At 53.5% G+C, this 21402-nt stretch overlaps 1 protein-coding gene across 2 annotated transcripts in view; it reads right to left on the reverse strand.

The window, feature by feature from the left end:
* Window positions 1-21402, reverse strand: part of Tecpr2 (tectonin beta-propeller repeat containing 2) — a 73347-nt gene that overhangs the window by 22590 nt on the left and 29355 nt on the right. For both annotated transcript variants that reach the window (XM_004645398.2, XM_023705680.1), the window contains exons 5-15: window positions 20451-20608; window positions 16274-16586; window positions 13414-13546; window positions 12013-12354; window positions 10396-11357; window positions 8809-8992; window positions 6233-6406; window positions 4174-4354; window positions 3174-3315; window positions 2247-2487; window positions 1397-1486 (exon numbers count right to left, since the gene is read on the reverse strand). In XM_004645398.2, coding sequence (XP_004645455.1) covers window positions 1397-1486; window positions 2247-2487; window positions 3174-3315; window positions 4174-4354; window positions 6233-6406; window positions 8809-8992; window positions 10396-11357; window positions 12013-12354; window positions 13414-13546; window positions 16274-16586; window positions 20451-20608 — 2920 coding nt within the window. The remainder of the gene's footprint in view (window positions 1-1396; window positions 1487-2246; window positions 2488-3173; window positions 3316-4173; window positions 4355-6232; window positions 6407-8808; window positions 8993-10395; window positions 11358-12012; window positions 12355-13413; window positions 13547-16273; window positions 16587-20450; window positions 20609-21402) is intronic.

Genomic DNA, 21402 nt, shown 5'->3' on the forward strand with positions numbered 1-21402 from the left:
TCGCTTAATTCAATGAGAAGAAAGAGGTATACTAATAGTGTTTGGACAGGATATCCTGTCTGCTTCTTGTACTATGGATAACCACTAAGAAGATATGTACAATGTATTGATTATCAAAACTGTCTTATTAATCAGCTTTGAAAATGTCTCATTCATATCTGTTTTTCAATTAAAAAAAACCACTAAACTTCATGGGGGAAAGGAGCGCTAATCTGGCCCTGGGGGAAGGAGCTGGCTGCTCCTTCAAGGACACACAGACCCGCTGGTGGGGCTGCTGAGGGAGGCCTGCTGTCTTGTCCCGCCTCAAGGTCCCACCTCCCCACCCTTTGCCCCTGCATGGAGCGCATGGGTTAGAAGAGTCTATGAAAGATCCAAATAATTCTTGGGAAGTTAAACCTTGGTTATAGTTCATAGCCCAAGATACACTTTCAGGGGCTGGAGAGATGGCTCAGTGGTCTAAAGCACCTACTTGAAACAAGCTTGGCAAAGCACCAGGGACCGCGGTTCAATCCTCCAGCACCACATGCCGGCCAGCCACGCCCCCTGGTGGGCTGAGCTGGCCACACACACACACACACACACACACACACACACACACACAATAAATAAATGTAATAAATAAAAATAAATTAAAAAAAAAAAAAAGATACACTTTCAACACTGTGGCCAGATACATTTTGTACACTGAAACCTAAGGGAAAGGTCTGTCACCTGCTTATATGACAGCCTCGGCAGAAGCAGTGTAGCACTCTGGCCATCAGCACCCAGGGTGGGTACAGAGGCCTTTTCACTGCCAAAGGGACCTGGGTGAATCTCAGGAAACACCCAAGTCCAGAGCTTTCTGGCAGAACCGTGGTCATGATGAGCTGGTGAGTCGTGCATGGAACCCACCACGTCACCGAATGCTGGGACCACTGCTGAACTAAGCAATAAGCAAGCAGCTTCCTCTCCGCCCCAGGCTTCCAGCAAATTGCTAACCTCCTCTGTGGCTCTGGGCAGAGGTTCTAGACCCTTCCCGGCAGGGCTACTTAACTTCTGCATCCCAGCTAGCAGCAAGGCCTTCCTGCCTCTCTTGGCTGCAAAGCTGCATGTCCTAAGGGGCTGCAGTTCTGCACAGGTACAGTGGGGACTCAGGAGAGCAGAGGCTGAGGCTTCTCCGGAGTCAACGGATGGGGCCCAAGAAGCCACAATCCTTGCTACTGCCCCTGATGCAGTCGGTCCCTTCAGAACACCCTGCCTGATGCAGCTCCTGTCCATCTGCTGTGGCGCTCAGCCCTGGTCAGGTCACCATGGCCGCATCTCCTCGGCTAAGGGCTGTGCTGCTGGGCTCATCATGCACTGGGCCCCAGGCAGAACAGTCTGAATGTTCAGTTCCATCCAGTACACTCAGACCAACCTTCCTTGGTGGGAGCTGCAGAAGCCAACACGAAGGCCCATTTTGTCGCGGAAGCAGTCCCCCGGGGAACCACATTATTCCAGTAAGTGCCTGGAGAGAGTGAAGAGGGTGGGGGAAGGGATGACATCAGTGAAAACACCAGTTTTGCTCTAGCCCGCAGCTGGCCTTGGGAACCTTTCACAGCTGTCCAGTGTCCCCCCCTTTTTTTTTTTTTTTTTTGGTGGAACCAGGGATTGAACTGGGGATTGCCCTTGTGCTTGCCAGGGAAGCACTTATTCCACTGAGCCATCTCCTTAGCCTGTCCAGTGTCCCTTGGCTAGCACTATGAGCCAGCGTAGCCCGCCACCCGCAGCTGCAGGCCGTGAGTAGTGGCCAGAGGACGCAAGAGACAGGGAACTCAGAACCCAGGCTTCCCTCACAGAATGCGCCCCAGCTCCTTCTCAGCTGGCCAGGCCTTATCGTACAGTGGCCAGGACTCCCCTCCAGCAATGAACTCTTCTTTCGCCCAGGTTCTGTGGGGCTGGAGCTCACTTCTATGTGAGATTTACTATAGGTGTGCTCCACTTGCTTTCTTCTAGTGTAACCGGAGCGTATAGGAAGCTCCTGTGCTGGATCCGTGAAGCCTCAGGAATGGTGGTGCAAAAGGAGAAGGGACAAAGAAGACAGCATGGCGCCCCCCACAGCACCCGGCCCACCAGTACTATGTGAGCTTTCCAGCCCAGATGGTGAAACCTTTCCTTTAAATGTTGCACGAGGCCCTGGGCTTGATCCCACATGTTGCAAAACCTAAAATAAAATAATGAGGTGCAGCTGTCCAAAAAGCACAGTGAAGAAAAAACCCTTCGCCGACCTATGAGGCTTCCCTTGGCAACGTGGAACTCATTCTTGCCCGAGGAGATCCAGACGCCGCTGCTGTTGACCCCCAGCAGACTGGGCTGGCACTGAAGCTGCTGGGACCAGAATGCTGTGCGCAGCTTGTCTGCCACCTTCTCCACGGGTGCTTGAGCTACGGTGGCCACTGAGTGCGTGGCGTGGATGATGGTCTGGAATAGGCTGCACTGGTCAAACACCACGTAGTCTGTGATGCTCACCTGCAGAGTGTAGAGGAGTGGAGGCCACAGTCAGAACAGGGGAGAAGGCGCCGTCATGTCCTGTACGGCCCTGAAGGGCAGGGCCCACAGCACTGCGATGTACCGGCTGAGTGGCAGGAGACCGTAGGACCCACGGGGCCGGCACCATCACTCCCAGGAAATGTTCCTGTCTTTCTTGTGTACTTCATGCTACATGTGTGGGTAACTGGGCACGTGTAATTTCCGTGACTAAAAAGCACCCAGCCTCCTCACAGACACCTTCTACCCTAACCTTTCTCATGGGGGCCTTGAACTTGCATTGATCCTGCCTCCAGCCTCCCGAGGGCTGGAACTTCAGGTGTGCATTTTAAGGCCTTTCAAGCACACCACAGAGATGGGGAAACTTGAATTTTGGGTTGGACTGGCAAACCCAGTCTGTCGAGTCTCTTCTCAGCACACTGTTTAGAACACATCATCGCTATTATCCTGGTCTCCCAGCAAATGACACTGGGTCTATCTAGCTTGCAATGTACGGGTCTAAATGCCACCAAAGGAAACACGGAGCCAGTCTTCACAATTTAAGCAAAGAAGTCTTTGCAAGTTCTTTGCTGTGAAAAGTCCTTAGTGTTTTCAATGGAGCCAGACCCAGGAAGTCTAACCTCACAGAAGCCCAGGAGGATAGCAACCCGCAGCAGAGCCAGTGCTACCTGCCACCAGTGACCGTCATCCCCTTGGGGCTTCTTGGCCGCCACACCGGTCCTGAACCACAGCTTCCCACGGACGTCCAGTGCCCAGAGAGTGTGCTGGTCCCCGAGAGTGATACAGACAGGTTCTAGTGCTTGCTTTTCACTGAAAAAAGCAAGAAAGCAGAGTCAGCCCCACAGTGTCACCAGGTGCGACTCAAGACTGGGTTGGCAAAGGCCAAGGAGGAGGTGTGGCTCTGTCATATGGCCAGGTGGGGTAGGAGATCCCGGTGTGTGAGGCACGGTGGAGGCTCCTGACAAGGGAGGGGCGCTGAACGTGTCCAGGCCCATGAGCATGCCCACCTCTTCCCTGGTCTTCCCCCAAGAAGTAGCTGCAAACTCCCTACAAGTAGGATGCACATGCACCCATCCCTGGCAGGCACTGCCCCGCAGCCTGCTGCCCTGGCCAGCCTGGAGGCTCTGTGTGGCTCTGAAGGCAGGCTACCTCTACGCTTACCATGCTGCCAGCAGGGAGGGCCACCGCCAGTAAGGGCCTACAAGCTGGGCGGAGTCTCGGCACCTGAAGCCTGACCCTAGCCAACCCCAGATCACAGCAGTCTCCTTGGATGCCCCCTGGCTGCTACATTCAAACCAGAGCCTTCACACTGAGCTACATTCCCAGCCCTTTTAATTTTGATACAGAGTCTAAGTTGCCAAGGCTGGGCTCAAACTCATGATCTCCCTGCCTTCCCCTTGCAGAGTGCTGACATGCGCCACTCTCCTGTGACAAGAGCAGCTCTGACTAAAGACCACTTCAAGACAGATGACCACAGAGTTGCCCCGATGTGCGGGCTGCTGGCACAGGTGGCCCAGTGCCATGCCCGGACTCCATAATTCACTGGGTCAACTCAAGAGTTCCCTTCCCGTGGCAGCTCTGGGGCTGCTTTGCCCAAGAAACAGTGGGGCCTGGCAGAGAGTAGAGGTGAGTCACACCCAGGCGGTGATGGACAGGACCTGGCCATACCTGATGATGTCACACTTCCACTGCTCCCCCTCAGGGCAGAAACTGCTCACACCCTCACGGTACAGCAGGGCCCTCTGCTCTGTCAGCGCCCACACCACGCAGTTCCGGGTAGCGATCTGGGACAGTGGGTAGGGGCAGTCGACCTTCACGGCCCGGGCACAGGGGCGGTCCACGCTGAGGCCTACGGTGGGGGAGGAGCCCAAGACCATCAGCGCTTCCTCCCCTTCTGGCACCTGTGTTTGTGGCTGTGTGCAGGCGCATGTTTATGTGTATGTGTCTGTGTTGGTTATGTTTTCTCAGCATGCACCTCTTCTTTTTAAGGTTTAGTCAACACAAAAAGGTTAAGTTCTGCTTCACCATGATGCCTGTCTGAGGCACTTTTAGACGATCTGGACCCCAAAAGAACACCATCCAGATCCTCTGGGATCCTGGGAGCTCAGAGGCTGCAATGGCAGCTGAAGAAGCCCAATGAGGAACGCAGCAGCCAACGAGGCTTGCAGAACTGCTGTCTGCCAGGAAGGCCGCCTGCTGGCCTCAGGCACCCGGGGACCCAGCTGCCTGGGGCCACCCCCTGCCAGAGCTTGCCAGGGTTCGGTCCCACTGTGAATGCAAACCCCTGGTTGTCTGCCATCACTGCTAGGTCGTGGCAGAGCCAGAGCTCAGGGTCCTGAGCCCTGTCCAGGCTCTTTCCCCTCCCCATCAGCCGATAGCGTGTCCCAGTGAGCTTAAGTCACTCCCAAGGCAGCAGAGCTGGGGCCTACCCTGTGCTCTGTGGCCCAGCCTGCAGCTGGGCCTTGACACTATAGGCACGAAAGCTTTACGGCAGGACCCCCTCCCAGAACGGGACTGAACCTGGGGCCTCTGCACTCAACTATACCCCAGGCCTGTTTTCATTATCTTATCAAGTCCATGAATGGTCCAGGCTGCACTCAGACTTACAATCCTCCTGCCTCAGGCTCCCAAGCTGGGATCACAGGGTGAACCACTGTGTCTGGCCTCATCTGCTGCCTCTTCACTACACAGCCTGGGCCAGCACCATACTCTCAATAGGACTGGGAGAGCCTGGCTCATCTGCCACTGTGGCGCCCCAGGCTGGGATGTGGCTGCTCCTATTCCTGGGTGCCCTGCCCCACATGAAAGAAGTTCCAACATCCTGGGTGCTGGAGGTGCAGCACTTCGTGGAGTTCTTTCCAATTAAGAGAGGACCCCCGGAGGACCCTGGCCACCTCACTTGGCCCAGCAGGCAGCCTGGGGCTGCAGGCCCAGGGATGGCAGCGGAGCGGGGGCACTCACTCTCCAGAGCCAGGAACCAGTAATGCTGAAGGGCAGAAGAGTGAGCTGCACACACACCACAGGGCTCAGGCAGCACAGCAGCACTCCTGCCCTGTCCTCCCCAGCATGCCGGGCTGGCGCCCCTGACAAGCTGTCTCCCACTGTGCTGACACACACAGCACAGACCCTCGTTATAGCTTATTTTTGTAATACACAGCCCCACTGTGCTACTTCTAGGAGCTGAAGGTTTCTCTGAGGGCAGTTTCCTAGAAGAAGCTGGCTGCCATTTAGAAAAAATTAGTTCTCTGTGTGTGTTGGGGGGGGGGGCGCCTCAGCCTACCCTGGGGGTGGGACTGGTGTGGCATGTGATCAAACTTTGGTCCCTGTGCTGGCCTAAGCAGGCACTTTAGACAGCTGAGCTATCTTGCCAGTCCTCTCATAGTTTTCTGACCCATGTGTACACAGGAGCTGGGCCTTGAGCTGACTGAAGCCAGCGCAGTCCCTTATGCTCCCAGGAGAGAGGGCTCTGCTGGTCTTTCTGTCTTCCTCTTCTCCTGACGCTGGACCCCCAGGGTGAGTGACAGCCAAGCTTAGCCACAGGACAGGACAGTGCCGCTCTACTACTACACAGCCCGAGGACTTAAACTTGCCCTAAACTTGTCCAAGCTGAATCTGCTCAGCAGCAGAGCACTGCTGATCTATTCCACACGCTCACTCTAGAAAGGGCTTTACTAAAACCACACTTGACTCTGGGGCGAGCGGCTGTTCCAAGTGGGCTGCTGCTCACCGGTCTGCAGGTACAGGTCGCCGTTGGTCCTGATGATCCAGGCCGTGTCATCGCTCAAGGCCACAAACACAGCCTGGGGCAGCGCTTCATACCAGTGCCGCTTGCCCTTGATGGTGACTTTCCCACACGCAAAAGCACGATTGGACTTCTGCTCAATCTTCCAGAGCAGGGCTCCTGGGAAAACAAACATTCTACTCACTGCAGGACCAAGGTTCGAGTCACCTATGAAGACCTGCATCTTGGGTCTGTAGGAGATTTCCAGATCGTATCTGCTCTTCCACTCCACCAGGCCAGGCCGGAGGTCTGCGCCTCTGCTACCCCCCTCCAGCTGCTGGGCTTCAGTGCTACATCCCTCAGCATCCTCTAGCCTACTTGTCCCCTTACAGGCTGATCTGAGGCTTCAGGTTCCAGAAGCAGAGAGCACTTGGGGCTACCATGTCGCTCACTTTCACTCCAGGGGCACAAAAACTGCAATGACATCAGAGGTCTGAGAAGTTTTTTTGAGTCAAGGTCTCACTGTTTAGGTAGACCTGAACTCTGTGTAGCCCAAGCTAGCCTCAAACTCACAGTGATCCTCCTGCCGCAGCTTCCTGAGTGCTGAGATTGCGCGCATCCCCCACTATGCCTGGCTACAAGTGCTGGTCTACAGAGACGTACTGAGGTGCCATTAGTGCCCAAGGAGTGGCTGGAACCAAATGGCAGGGCACACGTGCACACGAGCTTCTGGCCCACCTGCCCCATCACGCTGAAATACAGTGGCCAACACTAAGAAAAAGCAATCCAGGTGTGGAGTTCCTGGAACTCCAACAAGCTGGGGCAGGAGGATCCAAAGCTTAAGTCCCACCTGGGAAACTTAGTGGGACCCTCTCGCAAAATAAAGGCCTGGGTATGTAGCTCGGTAGTTTGACCCCAAGTACTATTAAAAACAAAAAAAAAAAAAAAAAAGAGAGAGGAAGGAAGGGAGAAAGGTATGGAGGAAAGGAAGGCGAGGAAGGAAAATAAACAAGTGCAATGGAGAAAATGCCGGTCCGGGACAGAAAGGGAGTGGGGTTTTTTTGGGGAGTGTTTTGGAAGTGCTACTGTCACTAAGACCCTTAGTGACAGGTGAACAGCCTGGTATACTTCTCTGCAGCTGGGTATAGATCATTCATCCAGAACATAGAGCTCATTAAAGACTTTCCAGAAAGGAATCCAAGCCATTGGAATGAACCCTGCATGTTCCCAGGCCTGCCCTCCTGAGTTCAGTGGCTTTGGAGACAAGGACATATGGAAGTACATTTTTAGTCCCGTAGTCCCTAGTAGTAGTGGGTTATCCAGAGGACTGGCAACGTCAGAAGTTGTTGACTTGAGCCTTTCACAGCTCAGCATATTAATATGGCTTTACTTTTTATACCTCGTTATTATACTTTTCTGCAGGATGGTTAAGACCAAGATGAAGTGTTTTTTTTTGTTTGTTTGTTTGTTTTTGTTTTTTTTACACTGAATGCCTTCAAGGCATGACTGGCTGTATTGTGTTGTGGGGATCGAACTCAAGCAACCTGAGCCTGACTGTTTTGTTGAAGCAGCCACTTAAAGAACTGAGCTACCGGGCAGGCCCCCAAGACCAAGATGAAGCAAGATGTCTATAACAAGAAATGTAACTTCTGTATCTGCCAAGGTCAGTCAAATCCCCTCAGGATTTACCCTGAAACCCTGTACCACAGTTTGTACATCCTTTGTCAGTGTCAGCCATGTGGATGAGTCACGACCATTGCTTGGCCGATGTGCTCTCTGTGAAAGCCTGAGAGAATGTTTTCTCTCTGTGTGACTCTCCTTAGGCACAGGAATACTATCTCTGACAAAACTAACAAAAAAAGGGGATCTAAATGAAGGACCAGGGGCTGGTGAGATGGCTCAGTGGTCTAAAGCGCCTACTTAGAACAAGCTTAGCAAAGCACAAGGACCGCGGTTCAATCCCCCAGCACCACATGCCAGCCAGCCCCGCCCCCTGGTGGGCTGAGCTGGCCACACACACACACACACACACATAAATAAATAAAATTTTAAAAAAAAGATAAATAAATAAAAATAAATGAAGGACCACTTTGTATCTGTATATACAAAATAGTTAGGATAGATCTACAGCTACTTTCTCTTAATTCAATAAGAAGAAAGATTTGTACTAATAGTGTTTGGACAGGATATCATATCTGCATCTTGTACTATGAATAACTACTATGAAGACAACAATATGCAATGTATTAATTATTGAAACTGTCCTACTAGCCTGTTTTGAAACTGTCTCATTGCTATTTCTCAATAAAATTAATTTTTAAAAAACTATGTTCAAGTTGGAGACCAGCCTGGGCTCAAGGTGAGTGCAAGGCCAGCCTGAGCTGCATAGCAAGACCGTCTCAAAAAAGACACAAATAAATAAATAAATGAACAAAATCCCGAACTCTAAACAGTTCTGACGCCATTCACTGATGGGGAAGGAGGCGATTTTCCATCTCTGGGCTCCTTCCCAGATCCCATCCAGGGTGGCACACAGCAACAGAAGCCCAGAGTGGGGCGCGGCTGTGGGTGGGGAGGCCAACCTGAGGGTGACACTGCCACCTGCTGGACGGCATCTTCGAACTTTTGCCAGCGGAGCCCGGCTCCTGGCAGTGCACTGCAGAACAGGCCGCCCTTGTAGTCCAGGCACCAGACGTACTTCTCGGACACCACCAGGCTGAGGATGCCGTAGCCAGGGCCTGAGTAGCCCATCCAGCTCTCTGCAAACTGAGGAGGACAGGGGTGCATGAGAACCAGTGCAGGGACGGAGCTGCGCTCACTGCATGGCTGTCATGGAGGACAGTGTCATAAGGCTGCAAGGGTTTCGGAGGAGCCAAATAAATTCGTCCCATGCTCAGCCTGCACAGAGCCATGCTGCAATGGATGCAGGTGCCCCTGGGAAGACTGGTGACCTGTAACACTCTGACGCTGTTCCTGAGTAACGCTCGGTGTCCTGTGAACAAGGACCCGGCTTTATTCAACCTGGCTTGTGTGCCCTGTGGCCAGCTTGGCTTCCTCAGCCTCAGTCCACAATGACAGAACCTACTTGGCTGCCTCCAGCACTGGATGCCACAGCACAAAGCAATCCCAGGGGATTAGGAAGCATTGGACGAGGAGCAATGTGGGGCTGGAGAGTGGCGCCAGGCTGGACTCCGAGGTCCCAGGGGGCACAGGCCAGGCCTGCTCTGCCCTCTCATTGCGGGGTTTCCCGAGCCTCAGGTTCCTCCTCAGGCACCGGGGAAAGAGTCCCTGGTTTGCGGCCTATTGTGCTTTCGAAGAAGCGTGCTGCCCTCCAGACACATGTGGCACGTCCCTGCATGTGGCGAGTGCTGACAGGCACTGCACTGTCAGCACAGAGAATCCACAGCTGTGGAGGGAAGTGGATGGCCATGGGCCACATCTCAAGTCCATGGTCAGCAGGAAACGCCATAGGAGGAGTTAGCTTTGAAGCCAAATGCATCTCGTTATAAGGATGTACTAAGGAGGGCAAACACCTTTTAAAAAAATAATTTTTATAAAAATGTCTCCAAAGTCCATAGACTCCTCCTTATTCCATGGGCTGGGCAGACACATAAGACTAGCGACCTGCAGGTCAGGGAGGCGGCAACTCCTTCAGGGATCTGTGCGTGGACAGGAAGGGACGCCGGCCTCCATCCACCACACCGGCTGCTCCAGTCCGGCACAAACACAAGAAGCTGTTTCCCACCACAACAGGGCACTGGGGGGGGGGGGGGGCTCAAAAGTAGCTCAGAAGCCTACACCACAAATTCTCCCAAGCCCAGACTTCAAGATGTATTCAGGTTTTATAGCAGGATTATAAATGATTTCCATAAGAAGGAAAATAATCAGACTTGCCAAGAAGTCTTTATGCAAAAAAGTAGTCTGCCAGGTACGAGACAAGCCTATAATCTGAGCAACTCAGGAGGCTGAGGCAGGAGGGTCACAACTTTGAACCCTATCCAGGCAACCTAGCAAGATCCTGTCTCCAAGAGCTGGGATGTAGCTCTTGATAGAACACCCCCAGGTTCAACACCAAGTACTGACAAAAGAAAGGGAAAGAACCAAAAAAGAAAAGGACAGCAATCATTGACCTGCCACTGCTAGGGACCGCACCCGACCACATCACATACCTGATCCAACTTGAGCAGGGTGGGGTCATCCATCCCAGGCTGGCTCAGGTCCTGCACAGAGTGCCCGGCTCGGAGCTCTGTGACACTTGTCTCTGAGGATGAAGACGGCAGCCCATGGGCGTAGATGTCTTCCTCGTCACTGGAGGTCAGCACTGGGTCCCGGGATGGTGGCTCAAGCCAAGGCTCCTGGGTGCCAGCTGCAGAAGTGGTCAGGAGAGGAGTTGTCTGTCTGTTTCCACTGTTCAGGTCACTTTCAGACATGGGTATTTCCTTCTGTCCTGAGTCATAGTCAGTGACAGCAGCAGCCCAGGGTTCTGCACAGAGGAGCCTGGGGATACCCTGGTCTTCACAGATCTGCTGAGTGCTCCCCTCAGCAGCCCTGACTACAGGCAGCCACTGCACTGCCCTTGAGGTCCTGCTGACGCTGGGAGGCACTGTGAGGGAGTCCAGGAGCAGGGGCTCTGGAGAAGGGCCCTGAGAGCCCTTGGCCTCCATGTCCTCCCCCTTGGGGGCCTCAGCAGCACCATCCTGGCCTGGGTGGGACACACGTCTCTTGCCAGGGTCAACGTTCACAGAAGTGGGCAGCTCTATGAGTCCCCTGTCATCGTCACCTTCCACACTGTCCCTTGGGAGCAGCTCCGGTTCCAATGCTAGGTGACCCTGTGGAGCTTGAGAGGCAGCATCGGCTTCTTTGTCCAGGATGTTGGGGGCAGACTCAGGTGCCTCCACGATGCTAAATGTTTCCGGGTCGTTACTCTCCAGCAAGACGCCATTCACCTCGCTGCCCCCGAGGCTGCTCTCGCCGGCAGGTGACTCCGTGCTCAGCTGGTCCACACTGCTGCCCGGGACTCCCGAGGTCATGGACAGCTGCTCCGTGCTCAGGGAGCGGGGGCTGCTGCCGGGGAACTCGGAGCAGGGTGTTGGCTCCAGGGAGCTCGCACAGGTGTGGCTGCCTCCACCTTCTAATTCAAAATAAGAACACTCAGGAGAAAGTCTGACTCCAGACAGCCACAGGGGACTTGGAAACAAAGTTTTGGCTCAAGAAAAAATTACTTTAAATGAAAGAATAAACCTCCTAAGCAACTACAGTCCTGGTGCGGGGATGTTTTAGGATAGAAACACTGATGGAGCTCACCAAGAAATTCTCCAGAAGGAGGTGCCAGCAAAGCAGGGTGTCCCACTACATCACAGATCCCTCTTTCAACATCGTTTAAATGCTAAGCCCCGCAGTGACCTTCAGCCAGCGAGGTATGATAGGCACAGAGAAATTCAGAGTTTATAATGTCCCGTGTTATGTCCCCGTCCGGTGATAAGATGGCCAGCTGCACACCAGCACAGATCTCCTGGGCCCCACCCCTTCCTAGTCTGCAGAATCTCTGGCCCAGTCTGCAGGCCACATGGAGAAGCCCATGTTTTACCTTAAATACTGAAAAGGCCTTCTCAGTAGGGTGCACCAATGCTCTAGGGTCACTCACACCTACCTTGTGTGCATGCGTGTACGCACGCACGTGCGTGTGCACACTTGCACATGACTCCTCCCTCAAGGAGTACGTTCGCTTCCCAGAGGTTGTTGCCTCATCTCTGAGTCTGCAGATGCACACTGCAAGACAGACCCACCTGTCTTCTTCTTCTTCTTCCTCCTCACCCTGATGGGCTTCACGATGAGCTCCTGCTCGAAGTCCTCTGAACTGATGGCCCTGAATCGCTGCGAGGGGGGCTGTCCGCCTTTGCTGGGCTCCAGGCCGCCTGGAGGTGTGGGCAGCAGCAGACTGGAGCCACTGTCGGTGGAGGTGAGCGAGCTGCTCCGGCTCCGGGGCTTGCTGGCTGCTGAGCTGGCCACCGAACTGGCCACCGAGGAGGCCCTAAGCCTGGTCCCTGCAGTGCTGACTCCAGGGGGCTTCTCCGGACACTCCACAGGGATGTATTCGGGACATCTCACGACCTCCAGACTGTCTCTAGCTAAAGAAAAAGAGTTTGGTAAACACTGCTGCCCAAGAGTTGGCTACCCAGGGAAGCAGCTGGCAGAGCGGGAGCATGGTCTCTGAGGCCTGTGACACGATAAGCAGAGCTACAGGTGGCTGTCTGCGGCTCTGCAATGAGGGAAGCTCAGGGTCAGACTCAGGAAAACAGCTTGCTACTGCAGCTATCTCCTGGGCTAGCAGCAGGGAACACCCCAAGTATACAGCCTGTATCACTTCAGCTCACAAATCCTTCATTGTAAAAAGTCTGTGCTGGGTAGATCTCATACTTCGACTATGTCTTAAATAAACCTTAATTTGACTCAGAAAGCATTTGAAAAATACAGGTATACTGACGACCTTCCTGAAGTTCAAGGTGGGACAAGCAATTTTCCACTGGCACAGGCTCTGGATGAAGAAGTAGATGCGGTGATCGCTGTCAACACAAGCACAGAGCAGCCAGGGCAGCATAACACGGGGCCTGTCCCCATGACTGCGAGCCAGCTAGATTCCACTGTAGGGTGCATCCCTCTCAATACACACAAAGCCCACCAGGGCCTGGACAGCTATAGTACGCACTGGTCACCAGGCTTCTGTGCTACCCACATTGCCAGGAGCCAGGACAGAGGTCAAACAGACACAGGGACCCTGGGCTCACGGTGCACCGGGACAAGTGGGCAGGAGCTGCTCGGAGGCGACTTGTCTAGGGCTACACTGTCCAAGGTGGCAGCCACCAGCCACAAGTAGCTATTTACATTCCAATTAATTTCAAGTAAACAAAATGCAAACTTCAGTTGCTGAGCTGCACCCGCATGAACGGGTGACAGCCCAGTAGGCTGTGCACACCCGGAGCAGCTTCACTGCACCAAGTCCTGGCAGCCGTGTCCACAATGCTCCCCAGCACTCAAATCTGGGGCTGTGCGAATTACCAACAAGAACACCCGCTTGTTCAGGAGAAGTTGCCACAGCTCGGCCAGTAAGAGCACAGAAGCCTCATTACACGCCACAGGGCCCCACACTCGCGCTCGGACTCACAACGTGGTTTCTAGCCAACACGAACCTACTGACGCCAGTCCCTCGGGCCTGCTGGAAATCCTAATGATGTTCCGGTCTCCCTTCAAGAAAAATATTTCATTTTCTGTGCAGGAAACAGACACAATATCACCCGATCCTTCCAAACCAGCAATGGTGGCCTGTCAGAGATAAATCAATAAAAATTTCAAAACCAGGTAACAGTAAAAGCTCAAAGCATAATGAAGTGCAAGAATCCGAGCAAGTGACCGCGACACTGTATCACAACTTTTTGAAAAAAATTTTAAGGTCCAGATAGTGAACCCAAGAGTGCGCTACCATTGAGCCACTGAGCTACATCCCCAGCCCTTTTTATTTGAGGCAGGGTCTTGCTAGGCTGCTCTGGTTGGACCACGACTTGTGCCTACCACTGTTTCACCCTCCTTGGTAGGCAGGATTAGAGGTGTGTGCCACTATGCCCAGCTCTGAAGGCTGGGTTGGTTTCAGTTTTCTTTTTGTGGTATGGTAGAGTCAACTCATGTCTTTGCACTGATCCACGTCCTCAGCTTTATTTATTTATTGGGAGACAGTCTTGCCCAGTTGCCTAGGCTGGGCTCAAGCTTGCCATCCTGCTGCAGTCTCCCAGAATGCTGGAGTCACAGGCCTATACCACTACACCTGGCTGAAAATCCTTCAGTGTAACTCAGCCCCAAGTCAGATGGTCTCACAGATACACCTTGGCAGTAAGGTGACAGGGCTGGGCCAGCAGAGCCTCTCCCTATGCTCCCACCACTTGGCTCCCCCTGCCTGGGACCCAGATCTCGTCCTCCCTGGCAAGGGGCCCCTGCCATCGGTGGCTACTGTCACCTCCTGCCACCCACGCGGGCAGGTCCCTGTTCCTCACCAGCACAAGTTTTTCTCTCTGCTCAGACTCCTCTAGGTCCTGATCACTGCAGGGACTTCAGTGTGACCTGGAACTGCCAGCTCAGGTGGGTGACTCTGGCAGCTGTTGCTTTGCAGCCAACAGCACAAGCAAGGGACGGTCTGCTGCATCCCTAAAGAGGGATCTGCACTCCCTGCTAACTTCCTGTTAGTCCAACACATTGCTGGAGGCAGGCCCGGGCTGCTGAGAACCGGGGAGGCCACAGACCTGCTCTGGCTGGGGCCTCCAGCCCTGCTTAGGAACCCATGGTTAATTACAACTACAGTCAAAGCTCAGAAGTACGCAGTGAAAAGCACTGGGCTGGGTGACAGGCTATTCTGATGCCACGCTCCAAAGAAGCCCAAGGGAAGACAGAAGTTACCATCATTGGGAAGGGGCACAGAGACTGTCTGCAGCTAGGAAGCAACCCCCTGGCCAGCAGCACCACCCCACTTCCACCATCAGAAAACCAGGCTCAGGCCAGCGAGGCCCAAAGGGCGAGAGGTCTGAGGGTCCACTTTATTTTCTACTGAACTAATTCCACTAGGCCTGGCTGACGACTGTAATTAGGGAGCTCTGATGGGGACCAGACGGATAAGCGTCTATTAAGAAAACCCTCTGCCCCCTCCAGGGTGGCTCTGCCTCTCCCATGGTGGGACACAGCAGTGGCCCAATGGGAGCCTGGGGTGACTGTAGGTGGTGTCGGCTGGCAAAAGTTTTACTCTTAGGACGAGAAAAAACGGCAAAGAACTGCTTTGTTTAAAGTAACAGTGGCCTCTTTATCACCTGGATACAAGCAGAAACTGCTTCCTACCACGATCTAATAATGCCAGGAAGTTACCCTAGTGTCATTAAAAAGTGAGAAAACACCCTGGCAGAATAACGCAACCTCATCTACGAGCAGGGGTGAGAGAGAGAGGACGGGTGGACAGGCCCCTCCCTGCCCTGCCCAGGGTCAGTGCAGGCCTGCGTGTGTCCAGAGGTGGTCAGGCCCTGAGTGAAAGCTCAACGCCTCACCGTGGTCAGTGTCAGAAAAGGCAGGGCCAGGGGCTGGGGTGCTGCTCGGGACAGGTTTTTCGGCAGTGCAACAAAGAGATAGGAAAGATAAAAGCCTCTATTAACTCCAAAGACACGGAGAAGATCGAGGGCAGATGGGGCAGGTAGATCCTCTACGCTGAGACAAAGAAAGCTGGGGCTTTTCTGGCCTTTTGCTGGGGTGGGGTTGGAGGGGGCTGTTTAGAAGTATCTGAGGAGCTGATTGAGGTCTTCCCTGAGGTGGCGGGAAAGGTGAGAGGAAACTGCACCTTGGGCTGGCTTGGAGAGGGGAGAGGTGGTCTCTGGGAAGATGAGCGGTTATTTAAGGGCTTCAGCCATGTGAGCTGACCACCATAATAGTTCAGCAATTCACACCAGGGCCAGAACCTATCAACTCAGTGACGGAAGTGGTGTCTGGTTAGCATGGCAAGGCCCTGGGCTTCATTCTCAGCACTGGGTAAAAAGGAAAAAGGAAGAACATGGCCCAGCCAGCCTGCAGGGAATAGCACTTACATATAAAATGTGCACCTCATTTCTTGGAAGGGTAAACAGGACTGAATTTCTTTTTTTTTTTTTTTTTTTTTTTAAGTATTTAGTACAGCGTCTACAGGGTCTCACTGCATAGATCAGACTCGTAGGGATCCACCTATGTTCAGCCTCTCAAGCACTGGGATTACAGGCACGCACCATCATGCCCAGTCTCAACTGCAATCTCAGCATGCCCCGGGGGCGGGGCCAGCATGGCAGGCTCAGGGATCGAACCCCCGGCCGCTTTGCTCTGCCTAAGCAGGCGCTTTAGTCAGGACTGAATTTCAAAAGCAAACTATTTTTTAAAATCTACAAAAAATGACCAAATGTTCTATTCATTCCCTTGAGCGGCCCACAGGAGAGGGAAGACACAGGAACCAGATCCCTTTTCCCTGAGGTACCCGCAGCCCGGGCCACTACACACCTGGCTCACGGTGTCCAGAAGGTAGATGCTGTACTCGTTCCAGCTCAGCACCCAGCCTTCCCGGAAGAAGCAGGACACCAGCCCCAGGTGCTTCTCAGGAGAGCCACAGCCACCCCGGTCTGTGGGATCCACACGTGGGTACAGCTCGAAGGGCGTGACCCCACCGGCAAAGACGTCCTTGAGGATGAAGGTGGCCTGCACTGAGCCTCGCACGTCGGCCTTCCACAGCCGAAGCCCAGGCCGGGCTGCATACAGGGTGAGGTCGCTCTGCTTGCACAGTCCTGGTATAAAACAAGCACCAAATTTCCCAGTACTACAGTCAGGAGAAAAAAAGAAAGAAAAGACCAGGCATGGACTGATTTATAGTGATGTGGCTGCCAGCCCGCCAGTAACAACAACAGAATCCAGGTATTGGGTTCCCTCTCCTGCCATTCCAGCTCTGTGGCCACATCTCAGTCTGCTTTAGGCAATGCGGACAGAGGTAGCAGCTGGCCTTCTGTCCTCTGAGTGGCAGCTGTGCCAACCCCAGTAAGGACCTGTGCACAGCACAGAGCACCCATCTCCACTGCTGTCCTCCCAGACCTTCCCTAAAGCTGGAACTTCCTTTCTGGTCCCCAGGATTGGTATCTTTTTCTTGTTTAAATCATGAAATGTCCGACACATGCAACATATAAGTAATAAAAGTTAAGAAGCCTAACGGGCTGGGGAGATACCTCAGCAGTCTAAGTGCCTGTCTGACAAGAGCAAGGATTGGGGTTTGATCCCCAGTACTATATGCTGCGCCAGCCCTGGAACCCTGGTTGCACCATGCTAGCTCCAAAACCAGGCATGATGGCGCATGCCTGTAGTCCCAGTGCTGGGGAGGCTGAGGCAGGAGAATCACTACGAGTCTGAGCTGCATAGTGAGACTCTGTACCAAATATTTTTAAAAAGGAGCCTAAGGGGACACCCAGGCATGCGCCCACCCCCAGAGCAAGAAGCCCTGAGCAGCCCGACGCCTGTGCTCCGTGGCCAGCGTTGCCCATCCGTCCTGCCCACTGTGACTGCCAAACTCTACTTAGTCGTTCCCTCGCTCTTATTTCTTGCATCACCACATAGCTACACAGTGCTAAACACTATGTAATGTAGAACTGTCTTTCACTTTCTTAAAAAAGAATAACTCCATTTGTATACTTTTTGCAATTTGCTTTTTTCATTTAACATTGCTTTTTAAAAAAATATTCAGTGCAGGGTCTACAGCATTTTACTACACAGATTGGACTCATAGTAATCCTCCTGTTTTCAGCCTCCCAAGAGCTGGAATTACAGGCGAGCCACCACGCCCAGTCTCACTTGCAGTTTCAGCACACCCCGGGGATGGGGCCAGCACAGCACTTCGGGGACTGAACCCCGGTTCACTGTGTCTGCCTCAGCAGGCGCTTTAATCTGCTGAGCTATCTGGCTGGCCCCTTCACATTGCTTTTAAGATTTATCTTTGATAAAACAAGCTGGAGCACTTGTTCCTTTTCATTGTTGTATCACAGTCCACCTCCTATTCACCCTCTTGTCAAAGGGCATCTGAAATTTGGCTTTTTCATTCTCTGCTGGAGATTATCGCTGGCTGAGCTCCACTGAGCACACTGCACCCGCGCCCAGTCGCTTGCTGCTGGCTGTTGTACTAGTTACAACAATGTACCATGAACACCTGGGCACACACGCACTAGCACACAGGCAGAAGAGTCAGCCTAGGCTATTCCAGAGTGGCACTGCTGGATTTTGACCAAGAACACATTCAAGTTTAGAAAGTAATTCCAGGCTTTCTTCCCTGTAACAGTACCAGCCTATGTGCCCCAGAAATCTGGGTCCTTAGGGTCCCACATCTGCATCAGTGCTCAGATGTCCACCAGAGTCCCAAAGGAAGAGATTTGGGGCAGCCCTAACCCTGCTGATTCCTATTCTACACTATCCCTCACATTTTTCTTTTTTCATTCCTTTTGTTTTATTTTGTTTTTTGAGACAGTGTCTTGCTATGTAGCCCAGGCTGGCCTTGAACACATAGTGATCATCCGGCCTCAGCCTCCTGAGTGCTGGGGTTACAGTCATGCCACCAAACCTGGCTATCTCAAAGATTTTCAACAGCAGCAAGAGCACTGGCTTTAGAGCGAGATCTCAACCCCCTACTCCCAATTTAAGATCTCCTGGGATCTCAGCCTCTCGATCCCTAAAGGCCAGCTCGGTGACTGCCAGCTTAAAGAAGGAGGGTGCGACTGTGTGACTGGCAGGGAAATGCTGGGAAGCTCAGCAGGTGATGCCCTCAGCCGCACGTCCCGGGAGTCCCGACTCCTGACCCTGTGCCCACAACAGGCCCCTGCCAGACAATGGACTCCCCAGCCTACCAGAGCTGGGCAGATATTTATGGGGGTTCTCCACAGGTCATTATCTTACTAGGTCCTCCATAACTAAATCCCTCCAGCTGGGGTCTAAGGAGGATATCGCATTTCAAGCTCACCTCTGAACAACGGTCATTAGACCAACGACAAGGCATTTGTTGTGTTTTGGTTGTTTTGCAGCACTAGTGACTGAATTCAAAAGTGCACCATCACTGAGCTATACCCTTACCCCTTCTTAAAATTTATTTTGAGACAGGGTCTCGCTAAGTTGCCCAGGCTGTGCTCCAATTTGTAAGCCCCCTGGCCCAGGTTTGGTGACATCAGAGATGCTGGGATTGGTTACAGCTGAGCGCTCGCACGTTAGGCCCAGGTGGATTTGATAGACAGCTGTCAGGCACTGACAACTGCCCCAGTGCGCTCACGGAGGATCCACAGCGGGGTCCAAAGGGACTATGTGGGACCCAAAGCCCTCTGCCCTTCCCTCGCACTTTTCCAGGCCAGCCAGCTTGTTGGCCGAGTTTTTAATGTTTTCAGTACTGGGACTGAGTCCACAGGCTGTGCACTAGCTACTACCCAGCACTTTCTTACTCTGAGGCAGCATCTCATCAAGTTATGCTGGCTGGACCAGAACTTGTGCCTCCTGCTCAGCCTCACAGAGGCCAGGCCAGGTATGTCGATTATCCTGTTACTCTACGGTAAAACAGCAGAATTAATACATTAATTCTGGGATTCTAGGTAGATGCCACAGTGCCTGGCTTGGTGATCCCATTTGTAAATGCTTTCTAAGTCCTCTGACACACTGGTCACTTCTGCCTCGATTTACTTGCCTTATGTAACTGCAGCAGTGCTCAACATGCTGGATGTTCTTAGTTTAGGCTGCGAAGGCCTGTCCAGAGCACACCCAGGAGGTTCCCAAGACCCTCCCAGGGATTTGTGCCACAGCACAGGAGGACAGGGTTGAGGAGTGGCACAGGGCATGGCCTGGGTTAGGGCGACTGGCTGCCCAGCCCTGCAGCCAGCAGACACTGCCACAGGCACCCCAGGCAAGCCAGGACCAGCTTCCGGGCAGCAGGGCCAGCTGGGGGTGGGGGTTGGGGTGGGGGGGTGTCAGGATCTGCTTTGCATGGCTTCCTCGCTAATGCAGAGTGGGGTCCACCTAGAGGGGCAGGGGCGTGTGAGACAGAAGCTTGGGGAGTGCGAGTGTCACCACGGCCAGGACCTGTGTGCCAAGAATAAGCCACTGTGCTGCCGCCGGCTCATCACACAAGGACAGTGGGGCGCAGCCGGTGACCTCACCACCAGCCCTCCCCTGGCACCACCAGTCTGAGGCCTCGCCTCACTGCCACTTCACTGCCCCTCTCTGTACACTCCCAGTACCATGGCCCAGAGCCCCTTGCCCCATCCATGAGGCCAAGCCAAGCAAAGGAGGACACAAATGGGAGCCCCTGGGCCCACAGTCAGCAGCCACACTCATACCTTGTTCCTTGTCCCTTCCATCTCGCCCCCCACATCCCCAGCAAGCTAGCAGCAGTGTGTGACAACGGACTGTTTTTTTGCTTTGTGGAGGGGTCTGCCCGGGAGGGGACAGGGGCACAGGCCCCAGGGTGGAACACTGCACCTGCAGGCTGTCCCTGAGGAGCGTCACCTCGGGAGCACATGCTGCCCATGTGACTTGGGCAAGGTTGACGCAGGCCACCAGGCACCTGGGAGCTGCAGGAGGAGAGGCTGTGGCCCTGCTGGCATACAGGACATCGAGGAGACCCTGCAGCCACCGTGTCCCAGGCAAGACGAGTACTCACACAGCTCACCTCTTCCTTGCCTGAGTCCCAATCTGCTGGACAGACTTTTCCTCAGTGTAGAAGAGCAGGCTTCTCTGCAGGGTGGACACCAGCAGCACCTTCTGGCTGTAATCCAGCTGCACGATGGACGCCGGCTCCTCCAGCACTAGCAGCGAGCTGCAGAGCCCCTGCAGGAGACCAGAAGCGCCAGTGGCCACCTGCTTTCCCGTGAGTCAGGTCACATCAGCCCACAGCAGAGTATCTGGGAAACCACCCACCCGTGCCACGTCAGGCTTCACGGTGTGTGTGTGGGGGGGGGTCACCGAACAGTGCACACGATTTCTCTTAAAATGTTCTCAGCGAGTAGTTCAGAAAAGAATCCACAGATCTAAACTGAAACACACCAGGCCAGGTATGTCAATTATTCTGTTACTCTGCTGTAAAACAGCAGAAGGGGCTTTCAATCAATGACTGTGACAGTGACCAGATCTCCTGCAACTATCCCCTCCGTAAGAGTTCAAAGCCATCAGAGGACAATCACGCCAATGCGAAGGGGCGCGGGGACAGGTGGTCAGGAAGGCTCCAACCTGACCCTATGTGCTTGAGGTGGTACTAATACAAAAGTTTCTCCCAGACACAGTAAATCCCAGTGGATATTTCACTACTAACACTATTTTTCATGACATCAAAAACTGGTTTCTGAGCCAGACATGGTGGCACATGCCTGCAATCCCCAGCACTCAGGAGGCTGAGGCAGGAGGATTGCTGCAAGTTGGAGACCAGCGTAGTCTACCAAAGGGAGCGCAAGGCCAGCCTGAGCTGCACAGCAAGATCCTGTCTCAAAAAATGACCAAAGGAGCCGGGGAGATGGCTCAGTGGACTAAGCACTTCCCTGGCAAGCGCAAGGGCCTGAGTTCAATCCCTGGTTCCACAAAAAGTATGTTGATTAAGAAATACTGCTGCAAGCCAGGCAGGGCTGGAG

This window comes from Octodon degus, unplaced genomic scaffold (assembly GCF_000260255.1).
Source record: "Octodon degus isolate 3935 unplaced genomic scaffold, OctDeg1.0 scaffold00226, whole genome shotgun sequence".
In the NCBI taxonomy this organism is placed as follows: Eukaryota; Metazoa; Chordata; class Mammalia; order Rodentia; family Octodontidae; genus Octodon; species Octodon degus.